At 42.4% G+C, this 18,007-nt stretch overlaps 1 protein-coding gene across 1 annotated transcript; it reads right to left on the reverse strand.

Annotated features, from left to right (window-relative positions):
* Positions 1-1,834: 1,834 nt before the first annotated feature.
* LOC135708532 (uncharacterized) lies at positions 1,835-8,224 on the reverse strand. Its single transcript, XM_065230639.1, has one exon. The coding sequence runs from the start codon at positions 8,222-8,224 to the stop codon at positions 1,835-1,837; it is 6,390 nt and encodes a 2,129-aa protein (XP_065086711.1).
* Positions 8,225-18,007: the final 9,783 nt, after the last annotated feature.

An 18,007-nucleotide genomic window follows, 5' to 3' on the forward strand; every position in this document is an offset into this window, starting at 1 on the left:
CATAAGCTTTAAAAAATCTCTATACGAATGAGTAAAAGTGACTCACTCTGTTAGTGAAAACGACCGAACCTTTCTCATGACCCTACACTCTAAAAATTATGCCCGTCTATGTTACGTGAAAAATCACGTAGCCCCTGAAACATTCAGCTTCCATCATTGCAACTTGATTTCGCATAAATGTCATTAGAAATTCAGATATAAGTTACGTGATTTTCATGTCCGACGATATTAGATGAATTTCACGTAAATGGTAAGTAATTTGCAAGTATGAACAATTAGTTCGATTCAATATGGCGGTGATGCAGCTTTGGTGTCAGTTTATTGTGTTAGGTTGTTTTCATTGAAATCAATTAAATCTAAATTTAAAAACCGATTTGCAAATATAAAATTTTAAATAATCATTTGCATGGCAACTGCAATGGATTTGGCGTGTTTCCTGTGAGAATTATCATGGTAAATCACTGAAAATACCGTCAAAACCATCAACCAAATCACGTAATTTGCATGGGAAAGTATGGTACGCTTCATTATACACGGATACGAATTTTGTTCATTTAAAACAAAAATATAAATATTTATACCCTAAATATATAAATTATTCAAAGTAAATTGAAAGCATGTTTAAAACTAAAATATTTATGTTTGAATTAAATTCAAAAGCATGTTTATTTCAACAATATAGGATTTGGGTGAACGGTTTTTAGCATGTCATGCCTCATTTTCTTCGTGCTACATTCGGAAAAAGTCGTCCCAGCTTTGCTCAACTCAACAGAGAACGGCCTGGAAGTGGCAAAACCGAAGATGGATCCGGAAACCAGCTCGACAAAACCGGTGGAACCCCACAGTATCAACTTCACTCCGTCGTTTCTGATGCCGATCTCTATATCATCCTCCTCCACATGTGGCTTCGAAAGAACGACGCAAATCCTAAATGGATTCTGAATGCATTCCGGATCCTCCTCGGACACCGAACGGAGAAAGAAACCGGTATGAGGACCAGTGGCAGAAACGACAAAACGACGCTAATATCACAATTTTCCACCGGTTCACTGAACTAAAACCCCCGGACACCCACCCGACGGGTACCCGCATCCCGGACCATTACCCCAATACCCACAGGTCACACTTAATCGCACCCGGAAAGGAGCAGGAATGTACGCCTAGCCCAAAGATCTTTTTGTTTTTCATTTCATTGCAATAAGTTTTATTTTGCTGTACCCTGTCGGAAAAAAATCCGTTCCCGAAAACGGGAACGGACCGTGAACTAAAAATCACGGCCAGCTATCCAGAACAAAATTTTCTCAAATATACACCGTGAACTATGGTTCACGGCTGTTGTTCCCGTAAGCGACAACAAGAGGCGGTAAACAAATTTCCGTAAACTTAACGAACTTTATTAACAGTTGTTAAATTTTCCCTGTAGGTTAAATTTTCATCAGTTTTAAGCATAACTACTACTACTGTTAGATGTGTTCTGTGACTTACGTTTAGTGTTTTCCTTTTAATTCCGCAACGTCCGGAAAACTGTCTTGTACGGTAGTAGTTGTTTAGGGATCCTTAAACTAACGATTCTGCCCTGACCTTTGACCTCCAAGTAATGGTTTTAAGTAATACGGCAAAATCTGTGCCATAGTGTAAGTTTCAGGTTAAATTTTGAACGAACTAATAAACAGCAATAAATATCTTTTTAAATTCATTTACCTTGATAAATCACTAAATCACTTATGCTAACCAGCTAACTAACTAATTTAATTCACAATTTAAGCTCCGACTAGCTTTTAGATTAGTTTTTAACTGCATAAATATAAAGAAGTGTAAGCACGCGTAACTATGTTTACTTCTGCTGGTGTTGTATATTCTTCGCCTTTTGACGGCTCTCCATTCCACCGAATCGTACCAGTGGCGGTGTGTTCCGATGGGGTTCTGCTGACAGCGGAGGCGCGTTCGCATATTGCGTAACACTCCCCCCCAGTACGCAGGGTCCTGGTTCCTGCTTACTCGAATTTGCGCCGACGTCCAGAACTGCAAGTTTTACCACAGGTCGTTCGTATATGTTGAGTGTAGTTTTCACCGTTGCGCTTCGTACTTGTCCGTCCTTACATTTGACGTCTACAACGCGTCCTTTTGGCCACGAGTTTCGTGGTAAATCCGGATCCACGATTATCACAACGTCGTCGATCTGGATTGGTTTCACCGGATAATGCCATTTTGTCCGACGGCATATTGACGGCAGGTACTCCCGTAACCATCTTTTCCAAAAGTGGTTGGCGTAGATTTGAGAAGTTTTCCAAGTGTTGGTTAGCGTAGCGATGCTGTCGTTGTATGGCACGAGAGGTTTCGAACCATTGGACGAACCCAACAAGAAATGATTGGGAGTTAGAGCTTCGTTTTCACCGTCTTCGATAGGCACGTATGTGAGGGGGCGCGAATTAATAATATTTTCCACCTCCAGCAAGCTGTTCCGAAGGACTTCGTCGGTGGGAGATCTTGGAAGCTGCATGTTATTCAAAACCTTTTTCACTGACTGCACCAGTCTCTCCCAGCTTCCACCCATGTGCGGACTGCTCGGAGGCAAGAAGGTCCACTTGGTATCTGGTGTCACGAATTCCTGCATAAGCTTATTTTGATCGAGAGACCGGAACGCTTCGGTTAGTTCCCGCTTGGCACTGACGAAATTCGTTCCCCTGTCGCTGAAGAATTCCAAAGGAGAGCCTCGTCTGGCCACGAAGTTCCGTATTGCCATGATGCAGGAGCTAGTGTTGAGAGAATGTGCAATTTCAATGTGGATGGCACGTACCACTAGGCATGTAATCAACACGCCCCACCTCTTTTCAGTTCGTCTACCAACGACGACTTGCATTGGTCCGAAGTAGTCGATCCCGACATAAGAGAACGGTCGGGAATAAGCTGCTAGACGAGCCGATGGAAGATCAGCCATGATCGGCGGCTGCGGTTGAGCTCGGGCGTTCTTGCAGAACTGACACTGTCGACGGACTTTGTTGCACACACTTCGTAGCTGCGGGATCCGATACTTTTGTCGTAGTTCGTTGACGATGCTTTCATGGTTGAGATGGTGATAGCGTTGGTGGACAAATTGTACGACGAGTGTCGTAACCGGATGCTTCTTTGGCAGCACGATAGGATGGGCAGCATCTGAATCGATGAATTGACAGGCAGCAGTTCTTCCTTGCATACGAAGTACTCCGTAGTCATCAAGGAACGGCGAAAGTTTGTAGAGTGAACTACTTTTAAGAATAGGAATCACCTTCTTCTCGCTTGCCTCCTTGTGACAGATCAGCGACGATACTTCCTCACCGAACGTTTCTAGCTGGGCTTGTCGGTAAATGCAACATTCCGCTTCAAATAGCTCCGATTGATTGAGGATTCCGGTAGATGGTGGTTGACGCTGTAGTCTAGCTCGAAGGTTTTTCATGAATCTGAGAACGTACGCGGAGACCTGTAGAAGTTTACGCCAGTTGGAGTATTTAGCGAAGTTAAGAACGGGTTCGCCGGCTACGTGGATGTTGACCGAAACTTTCATTTCGGAGGTGGTTTCTCCATGGTTTGCCGGCTGAACAGGCCAAGCGCTCCGCTGTTCCCACAGAAATGCTGGTCCCTTGAACCAACGGCTTGATGGTGATAGGTCGGGAGTCCGCTGCCACTTAGTGCCATCATCGGCCACGTTCTGCTTTGTTGGTACCCAGAGCCACTCTGCCTGTTCAGTGCTTTCCAAAATTTCGCCAACTCTAGCACCGACGAATTTGCTGTACCTCCTGTGATCGGATCGTAACCAGCAGAGCACGTCCCTTGAGTCGGTCCAGAAGAACCGTTTTCGGATTCCAATGCGATGGGTTTCTCCTATAGACTTCGCCAGCCGGGTTCCGATCACCGCTGCTTGTAGCTCTAGTCGAGGTATCGAGACGTATTTTAAAGGAGCGACCCGAGTTTTCGCTTCAACGAAGGCGCACTCAACTGTGCTGTCCTCTTCGAAACGGAAGTAAGCAACCGCAGCGTAGCCATTCTCGCTCGCGTCTACGAAGACGTGTAGTTGAATTTCGTTGAACTCACTGGACGAAGTTGTCATCGTGCGATAGCACCGAGGAACGGAAACTGTATTCACCTTGTTCAATACACTGAGCCATGTTCTCCACTTTTCCAGCTGCTGGTCGGGTATCGGCTCGTCCCAACCAATATTAGAGCGCCAGATCTCTTGCAGCAAAACCTTCAGGTACATCAATACGTTGGCAAGAAGTCCTAGCGGGTCGTAGACTGACATGAGAATCCGCAGAACTTCCCGCTTCGTGGGAACTTGCTCTCCGGATAACAGCTCCTGTCTGCATCGGTTCGGGATTTTGAACGTTAACGTGTCGTTGATCGTATTCCACCACATCCCTAGAACTTTCTCGGTCACCAACTCTCCGGTCTTGTTTAGATCCTTTTCAGGAGCTCTCTGCTCGCCCATGGAATCTACTACTTTCTTGGAGTTTGACAGCCATCCTCGGATTTCGAACCCACCTTCTGCATGTATGTATCGCACATTTTGCGCGAGCTTTACCGCCTCTGCTTCAGATTCGACACTGCTGAGCATATCGTCCACATACGTTCCTTTGCATATTGCCTCCACCGCTTCCGGAAATAGAGTCCTGAATCGTTCTGCATTTCGCTTCATAACGTACTGTGCACTACTAGGTGAACAGCTGGCACCGAATGTCATCACCTCCATCACGTAAGTCGAAGGACCTTCTCCGGGAACGTCATCATCCCACAGGAATCGCTGGCAATGCTGGTCTTTGGGTCTCATCCGCACTTGATGAAACATTTCACGAACATCCCCTGACACAGCCGTACGATATTCACGAAACCGCTGAAGGACATGTGGAAGGGGCGTGACTTGGTCAGGACCTTTTAGCAGAAATGAATTCAACGAGAGGTTACCCACTTTGGCGGCGGCATCCCAGACAATACGGAGCTTGCCGGGTTTGTTGGGGTTAACCACTGGAAAGATCGGCAGATACCACGAGCGTCCAGTGTACGTTGCTTCTTCCTGCGCCGAAAGCTTGCGGATATATCCTTTCGTTCGGTAATCCAGTATTTTTTCCTGAAGAGCTTTACATAGCGCAGGTTCTCGAACCATGCGTTTACTCAAACAGTCATGTCGCTTCAGGGCCATGCCTTTGCTCTCCGGTAGCCGGACTTCTTCATAACGCCACAGTAGGCCAGTCTCGTATCTCTTATTCTGGAGAATCGTGTTTGTCTGCAGCAACATCATCGCTCGTTCGTCGTCCTTCGACATCAGCGGTTTCCCAGCAAGTTGAACCCCGAGGCTGTCCAGAGAAAAGTAATTTTTGACTGCAGAATGAAGCCCATCACACTGACAGATATGGTAACTGTAGGTCACGTCTTTTTTCGCCATCGTTTGCTCTGACACCGAGCACGGACCGTATACCAACCACCCTAGCCGTGTTAGTACCGCGGTCGGCTGATTCTCACTCCCTTCTCTGGAATCGAACGGATACTCCAACCTAGCGTTGTCGACACCCAACAAAATGCGTGGTTTGACTGCGACGTACGATTCGATTGGCAGGCCCGACAGATGCTGGAAATGTTTCGCTAGATCCTTCACCGACATTGACTGTGGAGGAAGGTCTAGGTTTCGCACCGTGTGCACTTCCGAAAGCTGGAAACTTTGGCCGGGAGTCTGAGCACCTGCGATCTCGGCGGAGAATTTCACCGAGTCTTCTTCGTATCTTCTTTGTCCGCCAGTCCATGACATGCACAATGGAGATTTCTCACCGTTCAGATTCAATTCCTCCCACAAGCTGTGCTCCATTAACGTCGAGGTCGATCCTGCGTCGAGGAATGCGTACGTCGTGATCGATTTACCCTTGCCATGCACCGTGACACGAATGTACTTCAACAGAACTCCTCCCAGCGAACTATGATGCGTGTTACAAGATGCGATCTGTGCTGGAATGATTGACGTCTGTTTCTTGTGTTTACTGTCATCATGCAATAGCTGGTGATGTAGGAAGCTGCACCCGTTCCGATTGCATGGAACCTTCCTCTCACAAGTTTTAAAGTGCTTAGTTAGACATTTCCGACAGATCTTCTTCTCATTTACCAACGCCCATCGTGCATTCGGTGTCATCTTGAGAAAACTACTGCACTTGTCGAGGGAACTGCACTCATTTCTGCACGCTAGGCAAGCTTTGCGGTCCACCTGCTCCGGTGAGTGCGTAGAATGCACATGTATATACGCTTCTTCTTTCCGACCTTTCCTCTCCGGCTTGTTCTCCAACTTCTGTGATTTAGTCCACACAGCCGGTCTGATCACCTGACTGAACGCCTCCACCATGTCTCCGAGCCAATCGTTGAAATCAACCAGTGTGGCAGCGCCCTTCTCCTTACGGTGAAATGCCCATTTCATTTTCAACGCTGACGGTAAATTATCTACAAGCTCCTGCAGCAAAGCGACATTGTACAACCGTTCGTCCATTTCGCACACTTGTATAGTTGCACACAAATTCTGAACTGCCACGCCGAAGTCAACAATAGTTTCCAGTTTATCAGCCTTCGGAGGCGGCATCGTCCGAATTCTCCGAACCATTGTCTCAACGATAGACTCCGGGTTGCCGAACAGTATTTTCAGCCGATTGATTATGACTGGAACGTTATCGGGATGTAGGAGGAGGCTTTTAACAGCATTGAGTGCCTTATCGTGCAGGCTCCTTTCGAGACGATCGAGTAACTCATCGTTCCTAAAGGCACACATCCTGACAGTTCGCTCGTACGCCGCGATGAAACGTGGCCAATCTTCTGGATCTCCACCGAACTTCGGCAGATCTTTTACCGTCTGTCTTGCTGCTAAATGGTCTCTGTTTAGCAGTACAGGATCACTACATGGTTGTTGCTGATACTGTTGCCGCGGGGTTGACGTTACCATCGGTGGTTGTCCAATGTTTTGAGACATGCCCGCTATATTCTGGAAGTTCTGAGCGCCTAGGTACGGATAGCTCATTGCCGGATTAGCTGTCGTCATTACCGGCTGCTGTGACGGTATAGTGTAGACTGGGGCCGACGGTTGACTGGATACTGGTGCTGAATATCCGCCAAATGTTGGATGATGACTCGCTGTTGCTCTTGGAAAGTTTTCGCCAGGTCGAGGCTGCTCGATGTACCTGCCACCATGACCGTAACTTCCACCAAAATGCTCAAAGACGCGTGGCTGAAACGAAGTAGGATTCCCCACAGGTTGCTGAAGACTAGATGGTGGAACTGGGCCGCAGCTGCTAGTGAGGCACGGTTGGGTTGAAGACACCACCGGTTTTCGCAGAGATTCGTCATACACCGGCAGAGGTGTTCCATTTATAGAATTTCCTACACCCTTCCCTACGTTGTCCGTTTTCTCCAGCCACTCGTTGATCTTGTCAAAACTCGTAATCGACTCTACCTCGGAATCAGTGACCTCCAACATCTCATACTCAAACGCCAGTCGCTCTTCTAGCTGCCTTATTTCCAACGCTTGTCTCGCTTCCAGGGCCTTCACTTGCAGTTCCCGTAATTTCGCTGAGCGTCTTGATAACTTCGAAGATGCCTTGTCACTACTGTCGGATGTTCTCTCATTATTGCCGCTCGAGCTTGCCGGCGGTTCTGTGTTGCACTGTTCATCCGCTATGAACCCTTTTGGAACAACCTTCTCCACAAATTTGACCTGATGCTGTAACTGCTTCGGAATCGCACCAAGCAATCTCGAAGGTACTTCAAGTCTCGTTGCAGCATCTCCCGACAGCGAACTCTGCTGCTGCAACTGCAACATCCCCTTCTGCAACTGATCGAACTGCTCCTGCATTCGCAGCTGCCACTCTTCTGGTTTCTGCCGCTGCTCAATATGCTTTTGTTGTTCGTCAGTCTGCTGTAGGCGTTTTTGTTGCTCTTGTTGCCACTGCTTCTGTTGCTGTTCAAAGCGCTCCAACTTCTCACTCAAAGCATGTCTCTGCTTATCCAATGATCTCCGTACGCATGCGTTACAGCTCCAATCATCATGCTGGATACTGTCGTCCACGTTCACGCAATCATAATGATACCAGACGTCGCACTCATCGCATTGCACCATCCGACTGGTATCGACTTCATGACACTTACCGCAGCTCGCCCCCTCACCACCAGGAGCATTACTTTTTCTCTTGGGAGACTTCCCAGCACTCGCTACGCTACCGTTCGACATTCCGGAAATTAAACGGAAAATTTAATTTGTTCCCGTAAGCGACAACAAGAGGCGGTAAACAAATTTCCGTAAACTTAACGAACTTTATTAACAGTTGTTAAATTTTCCCTGTAGGTTAAATTTTCATCAGTTTTAAGCATAACTACTACTACTGTTAGATGTGTTCTGTGACTTACGTTTAGTGTTTTCCTTTTAATTCCGCAACGTCCGGAAAACTGTCTTGTACGGTAGTAGTTGTTTAGGGATCCTTAAACTAACGATTCTGCCCTGACCTTTGACCTCCAAGTAATGGTTTTAAGTAATACGGCAAAATCTGTGCCATAGTGTAAGTTTCAGGTTAAATTTTGAACGAACTAATAAACAGCAATAAATATCTTTTTAAATTCATTTACCTTGATAAATCACTAAATCACTTATGCTAACCAGCTAACTAACTAATTTAATTCACAATTTAAGCTCCGACTAGCTTTTAGATTAGTTTTTAACTGCATAAATATAAAGAAGTGTAAGCACGCGTAACTATGTTTACTTCTGCTGGTGTTGTATATTCTTCGCCTTTTGACGGCTCTCCATTCCACCGAATCGTACCAGTGGCGGTGTGTTCCGATGGGGTTCTGCTGACAGCGGAGGCGCGTTCGCATATTGCGTAACAGCTGTGGTTCACGAATATGGGAACTCTTTTTTTTCCCGTGATGCACTCAACTTCTAAAATAATATCAAAATATGTATGTTTATTTTAAATATGAGATGCATGTTTAAAATAAACATATTTATTTTTGTTCGCCTAGCTGTCAAACCAAACAAAAAGTAGAAGGGTCTGTGCCTACGGGCACGAACGGAAGCTTGACGTAGGACCGCTAGTGGACGGAACGAATGTGAACATTTAGTTCTTTTAATTGATCAATCATCAATTATCTTAATGACCTTGACAAATGTCCAAATAATGCTCTAAGAGAAAAGGGCATAAGAAGGTTTGTTTACAAAAAGCGTGTATGCCCCTTTCACATGTTGTTCTTGTCTTAACAAATTTCTGGTGGTCCTGAAAAGGACCGTTTTGTAGTGATGGCTGAGTAATGCTGAGCTGAGCACGACGAGCTACTGATTCCGTCACCGGGAAATACCAGCTGGTGATTTGTTTTTTTATGATAACTCCTTACTTGAAAACAGGCAAAAACTCAAAAACAGGCTGCTTTTTCATGGTATACAGTGTGATAATTCAATAATCAATAAATTATCTCAACATTTAGTGACAAACCATTCATAAATTTTAGTAACATACAAAAAATGCTATATATACATATATGTAAGCGCCGATTGAAACAATCTTTTCGACTTCACTACAAGGGGGATTGATTAAACGAAATAAACGAATCGTGCGGAATGAAAGCCGAGGAAAAACTAATTGCACCAATATATTCAGGCCTACAATTCCACACCTTCTATAGACAGGTTGCGCCTTGATAGCTAGCTGCTTGCGGGAACTGATGACCTTGACCAACGTCCAAATAATACTCTTTAACACATTTTTGGTGGCCCTGAAAAGGACCGTTTTGTAGTGATGGTTGGGTAATTCTGAGCTGGGTGTTCAACACGGATGAGGCTGTCGAGCTGTGTGTCGTTTGGAGCGATGGTGGTACGCTTGGCATAGATGACCGACCCGCAGCGACTCACGAAGAGCTACTGATTCCGATCCATAGCATAGCGGTGCAGCTTATTCCTCCTTTGATGGTTGCTTATTAGGGTTCTGCAGCTCGCTGCTTGCAGGCAGCCTTTCGTTGTTACTGGAGAACAATTTTCAACGCCACACGCCGAAAGTACTGCTACTGCTGCTACTAATTTCGACGACCGAACACCACCACACAGTGGTGTGGTCGTTGGGAGCGTGTGGTTCTGACTATGGCGATGAGTGTGCAAAATATTACGCAATTCCATCCTCCCTATTCGCACGCGCCCGAGATTCGGAGGCGAATGCCACTTCGACTTGTAGCAGCATATGCATGTAGGTAATTGGTGGATTTGTTCGTTAATTCGACCGGTTTGGACAATGCTGCACATTTACCAGTTTTCAATAGTTTCTTATTGAAAATAAACATTCGGAAGTATTGTTATCGATGCGTAGCCATATTTCTGATCGATTAGTGATAAAAATATTGAAATTGGACTAGGGGCAGCTGCGTTATTAACGTTCAAAATCTTTCTAAATTTGTTACATGTTCCATTTTCGGTTTTCACAAAGTGTACCCCCATATAGAAATCAAAGACGTAGTTCTACGTCAAAACAAATGCGTTTATTTTGAGCACAAATATTTTTAAAATAAACGTAATTTAATTAATTAACGTTATTTTTATTTTAAACATTGATTTCACATGACTTCAAACATGACATACGTTTGAAATCAACCTAATTTATTGTTGTGGCCAGAACAAACTGAGTTTACGTATAAATTTACCTCAAATATTTCTGTTTCGACGATTGTTTTGTTCTGCGTGTACTGCCATTTTTTTTTTCCTAGACGGTTTTGCTCCACACTCGAAGTTTTTCCAAGTAGGATTATTTGAATGAATTGTGTGCCATAACAAATACGCTCTTGTGAAAAATTACGCTTGTTTTCAAATGACCCTGTGCAAAGTTTCATCCAATTCGAAGATTCTTTCAGCATGATATCGGCTTTCCTCCATGCTGAGTGAACCTCCATACACAACGTGACTGTCTCGCGCAGACAGCAGCAGGCGGCAGCTGGCTTTTTCCACAAGCGTTGGATCGTCGGTTTGTCAAATTTCCAAGGTGGGTAATGGGTGACCTCGACAGATTTTTATTTGAAAAAGTAAGTTTTCCCATAGACAATCCTATGAAAATTAAAACCACTGGCGCTAAAATATAGTTACACCGACCGACCTGAAATTTTACACAGTTATTTTAGGACCTAAAAAGCCCCCGGAAATTATACTGGAACTGGAATTTGATTTTTGTCCCACCCTAATATGTAAATTCTGGTGAATTCTGGTGATGGAATATGTTGACGTGTATTTGCTTTAATGAATGCCAAGAACACCTCTGCACTTCCACGAGAAATCACTGGGATGGTAGAAAAGGGTTGGGATTGCAGCAGGATTCGTTTTGTCCTGTCCTAACGATTCAATATTGCGAAAGAGCTTTTGTTTGAATCCACGGTATTCTGCTCAGTGTAAGCAAAATCGGTCGCCACTACACGGAGAAAAAATACTACCCAAAATGTGAGTTCTTTTATACTTCATTTTGAGTTGAGCCTCTCACGTGCACTCGTTAATGTTGTTAAAAAAGGAACGAGAGATTCGACCCAAGGATATAGTTCAGCCCAATCAGTTACTTTTGAGTAAATGGCATATTCTCAAATTTACGTGAATTAAACTTAATTTTGGGTAGAGTATTTTTTTTGCTGATGTTAAATGGAAACTACTATATGCGATTTACTCATATTTTGGGCCTGAACCCGGGAATTGAGGGAAAAGTACTTTATTTTGGGTAGTTTTTCATTTCCGTGTAGACCACCGACCTCCTTTAATCACAACACAATTACGATCAAGCTACCGTTCAGGTTTCGATCCTGATGGCGACCTCACCGACGACAACAACAACTGCTCTTGAGAAGTATTTGAAATAGATTTCCGATCTTTTCTAAAAGTCAAATATTACGTCCCTCCAACCGAATTTAATTACGCTTTATATCATATTATTAAAGAAGCCCGATTTAAAGTACAACTTTATAAGCTTGAGATTGAACCCATGATTTTCAAACCAGTAAGCAAAATCGGTCACTTTTCGGTTGAGAAACATTATGTTTCTGCAACGCAACCATAAAAATAAAATTCATTATGATTATCTTAAAAAAGGGTACTGAGTTAAGGGGGCTACCATGGCTACGCCTATGGGTTCCGTAGAAAACTTTTGAATATTTTTGAAATCTCCGTTACCATTCTATTGAGGAAAACGGATCAATCTTGGGAATTGAAGATTAACGCTCCACTGCTCCATTACTGATGATTATGAGATGATCTAGCCAACTGGCTAAAAATCTCAATAATAAAGTTTAACAAAAAAAATATAACTTTATTTATTTCATTTCGTCAAGCCAGTGTCCACATAGACTACATATAATGATTATTACAATGTTTACTTACATACTATGCATTAATTCTTTCTGTTTTAGCTTAGTTTTTATTTGCTGCTTGGACATAGTGATGTCAATAGTTCCGCAATGCAAATTATATAGGCGCATCATTCCATTGATTGGGCTATTTTTTGCAGAATTTTTTCTGTACGATTTTTCAGAAAATAAATTCCGTGTTCTAAGATATCGACAAGGTGTGTAAAAGTTTAACTGTTCTGCCGAATCTATGCGCATTGAAATAATGTCGTTGATAAAGAAAAGCATTGTAAATTGACGGCGCTCCTTAAATGTTTGTATATTGATGAGCATTAGACTGATGCAAATTTTGAAGTTTTTGCTCCACAAGTCTAAAACGATCCCATATTGGGTCCTAATCATCTTGCCAAAATTTGAGCCCATTTGGTTACAACCTGACTTCGCACAAACCTTTTGAAATTCATATGGGAATTACTATGGGAAAATCAAGTTTTTCGGTGGTATCATTCTAAACATCCTGCATGGCGGTTTGAGGACATATTTGTTATTTGCACTTATAGAAAATTGTCAGCTACAACTTTGTGGTGGACCGAAATTTTGTAGGACTTATAGAAAAAATGTTATTCAATAAAACTTAAAGACATAACTTTTCCACTCATGATTTATTAGTTTATCTGCCAACACTGGTATGAGGAAATTATCCCTAGTAAGCCAAGCCAATGTATTTGTTTTCAATATGTCAATCACGTACAAAACCGCATCATGAGTACAGAAAAGGTGTTGCGTTCTAACTTGAATGTGTTCCTCGTGGGACCGGTGAAAGCACACTTTGTTTTGCAGAAGATTCCGACCAATAGAGATACATTGCAGGTGTTTTTCTTTTTCCGACTTGTTGACAAGATTTCCATAAATGAAAGTCTCACAGCAACGACCAAAAAAGTCGGAAACCTGCTAGTGGATAACTTGAAGCAAAGTGATGTAATTAAAAAGGAGATTAATCGGCTTTTTGTGGCCTGGCGATGCATGTAGTTGCATATAAGTATTGTGAAATATATTATATAATAAATAATTTATTTGCAGATCTACAATCATTTAAAAAACGGAATAATCAGAGTGACATCTACCGGCGGCAGCAATTCATTCGTAAATTATCGGAACAATTTAACTGTTTATTGATTCCTCAAGCAGATATGGTATTTTAATCATTCTTACCGTTAAACTAAATTGGCAGTACATAATGTTCTGACAGAAAAATACATTTATTAACTTTAGGGTATTCATGATGCAAACATCAGCGGTAAAACGGAAGATATACTGTTCCATAATTTTACATAGGAACCGGGTTCATCACATGGCAATGAAGACAGGTCTCGTAAAAAATCAAACTATTGACGTCTACCGTGACTGCTACTTTAGACATAATTGGCATGACGGATAGAAACGCAGGAATGCTATTGGATGCGCTTATCAAGGATAAATTTATCGACTCTTCCAAAAACAATTATGCAGTAAACTACAGCTCGATCAGACGCCATCGTATGAAACACCGTGAGAAGCTGACCGAAGAGGTAGGTTAACTTCTGATATGATTCTATTTGCACGTTATTATACCAATTATCATTTATCATTGACATGTCAGATTCGAGCCCATTTCAAACCGAACGTTCCACTTACCGTTCATTGGGATGGTAAGCTTCTGCCGGACATAAACGGGAAGAAAGTAGATCGCCTACCAATATTGGTAACTGGTGAAAACGTGTCCAAGTTGTTGGCCGTCCCAGCCCTTTCGAAAGGGACAGCGATTATCGAAGCAACGACAATAAAAGATGTCATCGAAGATTGGGGTATAGTTGAGCGAGTTATAGCTATGTGCTTTGATACCACTGCGGTAAACTCGGGACACATCATAGGTGTGATAAACCAGCTACCCGAGCTACTAAGCAAAACCATGCTGGCACTGGCCTGTCGACACCATGTGGCCGAAATTGTTCTTAAGCATATATTTGAAGTTCACGGGGATGACTCAAAATCCAGCAATTTCGACGATTTCAAAGAATTCCAAAAAAGCCTGAACGATAGCTCGATTGAAACTAACAAATACAGAACTATAGAAAAATATCCTGCGTTGAAGCGTCTTGCCGCTCCTTGGAAAAATTCAATCGTTGATTTCTGTGTAGAAAAATTAACCGAACAGCAACCTCGAGGCGATTATGAGGAACTTTTGGAGCTGGTAATCATGTTTCTCGGTGAAATCCCTCCGAAAGGAGCTCGTTTCCGGAAGGCTGGAGCTATAAACCGAGCAAGATGGATGGCTCGTGCAATTTATGTACTGAAAATATGGATGCTTGCTGATCAACTCGACATTGATTCAGCACTCATGCGGCATTACAAAACATTGTGTATTTTTATTGCACAATGTTATGTAATGTATTGGTATCGGCTGACAAATGCTGCTATTGCTCCCAGGGTGGATCTTGAGTTCATCCAAGATCTTTACAGGTTTCATAACGGAAAGTACGCTCAAGTTGCAATTCATGTGATATCAAATCACTTGTGGTACTTAACGGAAACGACAATAGCATTATCGTTTTTCGATAACGGAGTAGAAGTTGAGGAGAAAAGAAAAATGATCAAAGCACTGCACAATCCGAGAATTGTTTATGACCAGCCATCTTTGAGCATCAAGAAACGCAATGTCGAAGTTCAATCATTCAAGCCTTCAAGAAGAGCTACTACTATATCGAAAAGCTCATTGTTGAGTGACTTTGTGACGGAGGGAACACACGTGTTTTTCGATATTTTGGAAATTGGACGAGATTTTCTAAAAAGCGATTCTGCTGAATGGTACAAATCTGAAGAATATTTGAGCGCGCAGAACCGGGTATCAGCTTTACATGAAAATTCCGAACAAGAACAATTTTTGTTACAAGTTATTGAATATCACCTATCATTGAATTAGTTTTGTTATTGAAATACACTTGTTGAATATAATTATTTAATTATTTATTTATCTTAAAAATTATAAACATTTTTTTTTTTTTTTTTTTTTTTTTTTTTTTTTTTTTTTTTTTTTTGACGGCGCCGGTGGTGTAGTGGTACGCGTGATTACCTCTCACCCCAGCAGGCCTGGGTTCAATCCCAGTCGGCGCCGCCGGGATGTTCTGAGGCATAACATCTCTGATCACGCCTTCCTTCGGATGGGAAGTAAAGCCGTTGGTCCCCGGTTCATGAGTTGATGGGTCGATAGGTAGGGTCCAGGTGTGGGAGCTGCCTTCCTGGCACGTCGGTAGCATTGGTGCTCAGCACGGAAAACAAGATCGACGGAAAAAACAAACAAAAGGAAAAAAAAATAAACATTTTTTTCTTTTACGGTTGCTTGTGACGTATGACATTTTTAGGGTTCACTCTAGGGGAAGTACAACTTGATCTGAAGTAATATTTGATGTAAAAATTGCTCAAATTGGTAGATATTATAATTTTTAGTATAAATATTAATGATATTAACTGTCAAGCGGAAAGCTTCACAGTAAAAAAAATAACAGTGTAACATTAACGCATACGCTCAATGACGTTGCACCGTTGTTGTTTATGTTTACTGCAGCTTTCTGTTTGTCATAATTTTTGCCTAGATTTTCGTTTTCGATAGCTCTGATCGATTTCGACTTCGACTTTTCATGATAAAAACGGTACTGGACATTCCCCCAGCAACAAATCTCTCCAAGTTGCATGATCATGGCGAATCGAGCGTAATACGACCACGGAACCATCACTCTGGGCTTCCGTTAACAGGGGCGGCGTTGTCAATCGATTCCCGTTCCATAGGAGAACAGCACATTGGTTCACAGACGATGAAGAATTCGTGGAAATTAATTCCTGGGAATGGAAGTGCGGCCGATTATGTGCTCTGAGAACAGCTACCAAAAATTGCCGAATTTATGAGAACAAGGAGTGGATTTTGGTGGCGATGGCCAGCAAGATCACAAAGGAATGACTTGCCTCTCGTGTGAAATACATTTTTGATTAAACGAATGGCAAATGTACACTTAAAACAAAAATAGTCAAAACAAACAAAAAACAACTGTCAGACTAAGTATAAGATTCGCAAATATCACACATATTAAAATATTTAATATTTCCACCATCGATATTGATACTGATACTTCGAGCTGTCCTTCCCCTAGGGTTCACTGGTGTATAGTTCCTTCTAAGTGCGGGCCCTGAACGCTCCGTTTTCGAATATGGTAATGGATTTGGTAGAAAACGGTCCAGGCGTTTCAGAGTTACGCTGGAACATACAAACTCACAAACATTGACTTTTACATGTATATATGATTGAACATAATCTTCTGCAAAACAAAGTCTGCTTTCACCGGTCCCACGAGGAACACATTCAAGTTAGAACGCAACACCTTTTCTGTACTCATGATGCGGTTTTGTACGTGATTGACATATTGAAAACAAATACATTGGCTTGGCTTACTAGGGATAATTTCCTCATACCAGTGTTGGCAGATAAACTAATAAATCATGAGTGGAAAAGTTATGTCTTTAAGTTTTATTAAATAACATTTTTTTCTATAAGTCCTACAAAATTTCAGTCCACCACAAAGTTGTAGCTGACAAAATTTTCTATAAGTGCAAATAACAAATATTTCATTTTTCATTTTCATTTTATGATGTACAAGGGGGTCAGGGGCCATGTCACCGATGTGAATATTCACACCATCCATAATACACCAGGGAAGGGGAGAGGAGTGAGCAACACAGCATCTTTACCCATGGGGGTTAAAAAAGTTCTGCGAGGTACACTTATGGTGAACCAGCGGCTCAGGGATTGTAGAAAGGAAAAGGGTTGGGTAGGTTTAAAATGCAGAATTAGATGCCGTCACGATTGAATGCGTATGTTTAAACAACGTTGATTCAGGTACCTATCATATAAATTTGCTTATAATCTAGTTATGATTATTGTCAATAATAATTACATTTCGATAAAGATGATGTTGCCTACTTTACCTGTTATGTGATACTTATCATCACAGAGTCTAACCTTGAATCGCAGACCAGGTCCACTAACAAAACACTCGTTCCGAGAAGGGGTTTATGGTCTTCTTCTTCTTCTTCAGGTTCGCTCACCACCCGGAATGAAGGCTTGGTGTGGTGAGTAATATCAAACAGTGTTACATGCAAACGAAAAAACGAAAAAGAGATACAACCAGGATTAGTTTTTTAAAGTAATAGTTTCATCTGAATACCCAACTAACCATATCTCAGTGACATTGTACCACTCTGAACCCACACCTAAAGCTATTTTGTGATTATATGGTTACTTTGGTATTCACATGAAATGTTGTGCAAGTACCAGAGGTTCAACAACGCCCAACTATGGACAGCTCAATGTTAATACCATTTACTCTTTGAATCAGCTTACACCAACATGATAATCTACTAAGAAACATCTAAGAATGTATAGAGATAAAGTTCAAAAATACAGTTTTAACTGATGGTACTTTATAAACGTCAAACTGTTCAATATTGGACCCTGCCAACACACGGCGCCTGCACGGCAATGTGGGCCGTCAGAATGGTTCATCGGTTGCGAAGTGAAGTGCTTCTTAAACTGAAGCGATACATTTCTCAATGTTTCAACGTTATCCTAACG

The sequence above is a fragment of the Ochlerotatus camptorhynchus genome, unplaced genomic scaffold (assembly GCF_037179485.1).
Source record: "Ochlerotatus camptorhynchus isolate MF236.1 unplaced genomic scaffold, CSIRO-AGI_Acam_v1.1 ptg000330l, whole genome shotgun sequence".
NCBI classification, from domain to species: Eukaryota; Metazoa; Arthropoda; class Insecta; order Diptera; family Culicidae; genus Ochlerotatus; species Ochlerotatus camptorhynchus.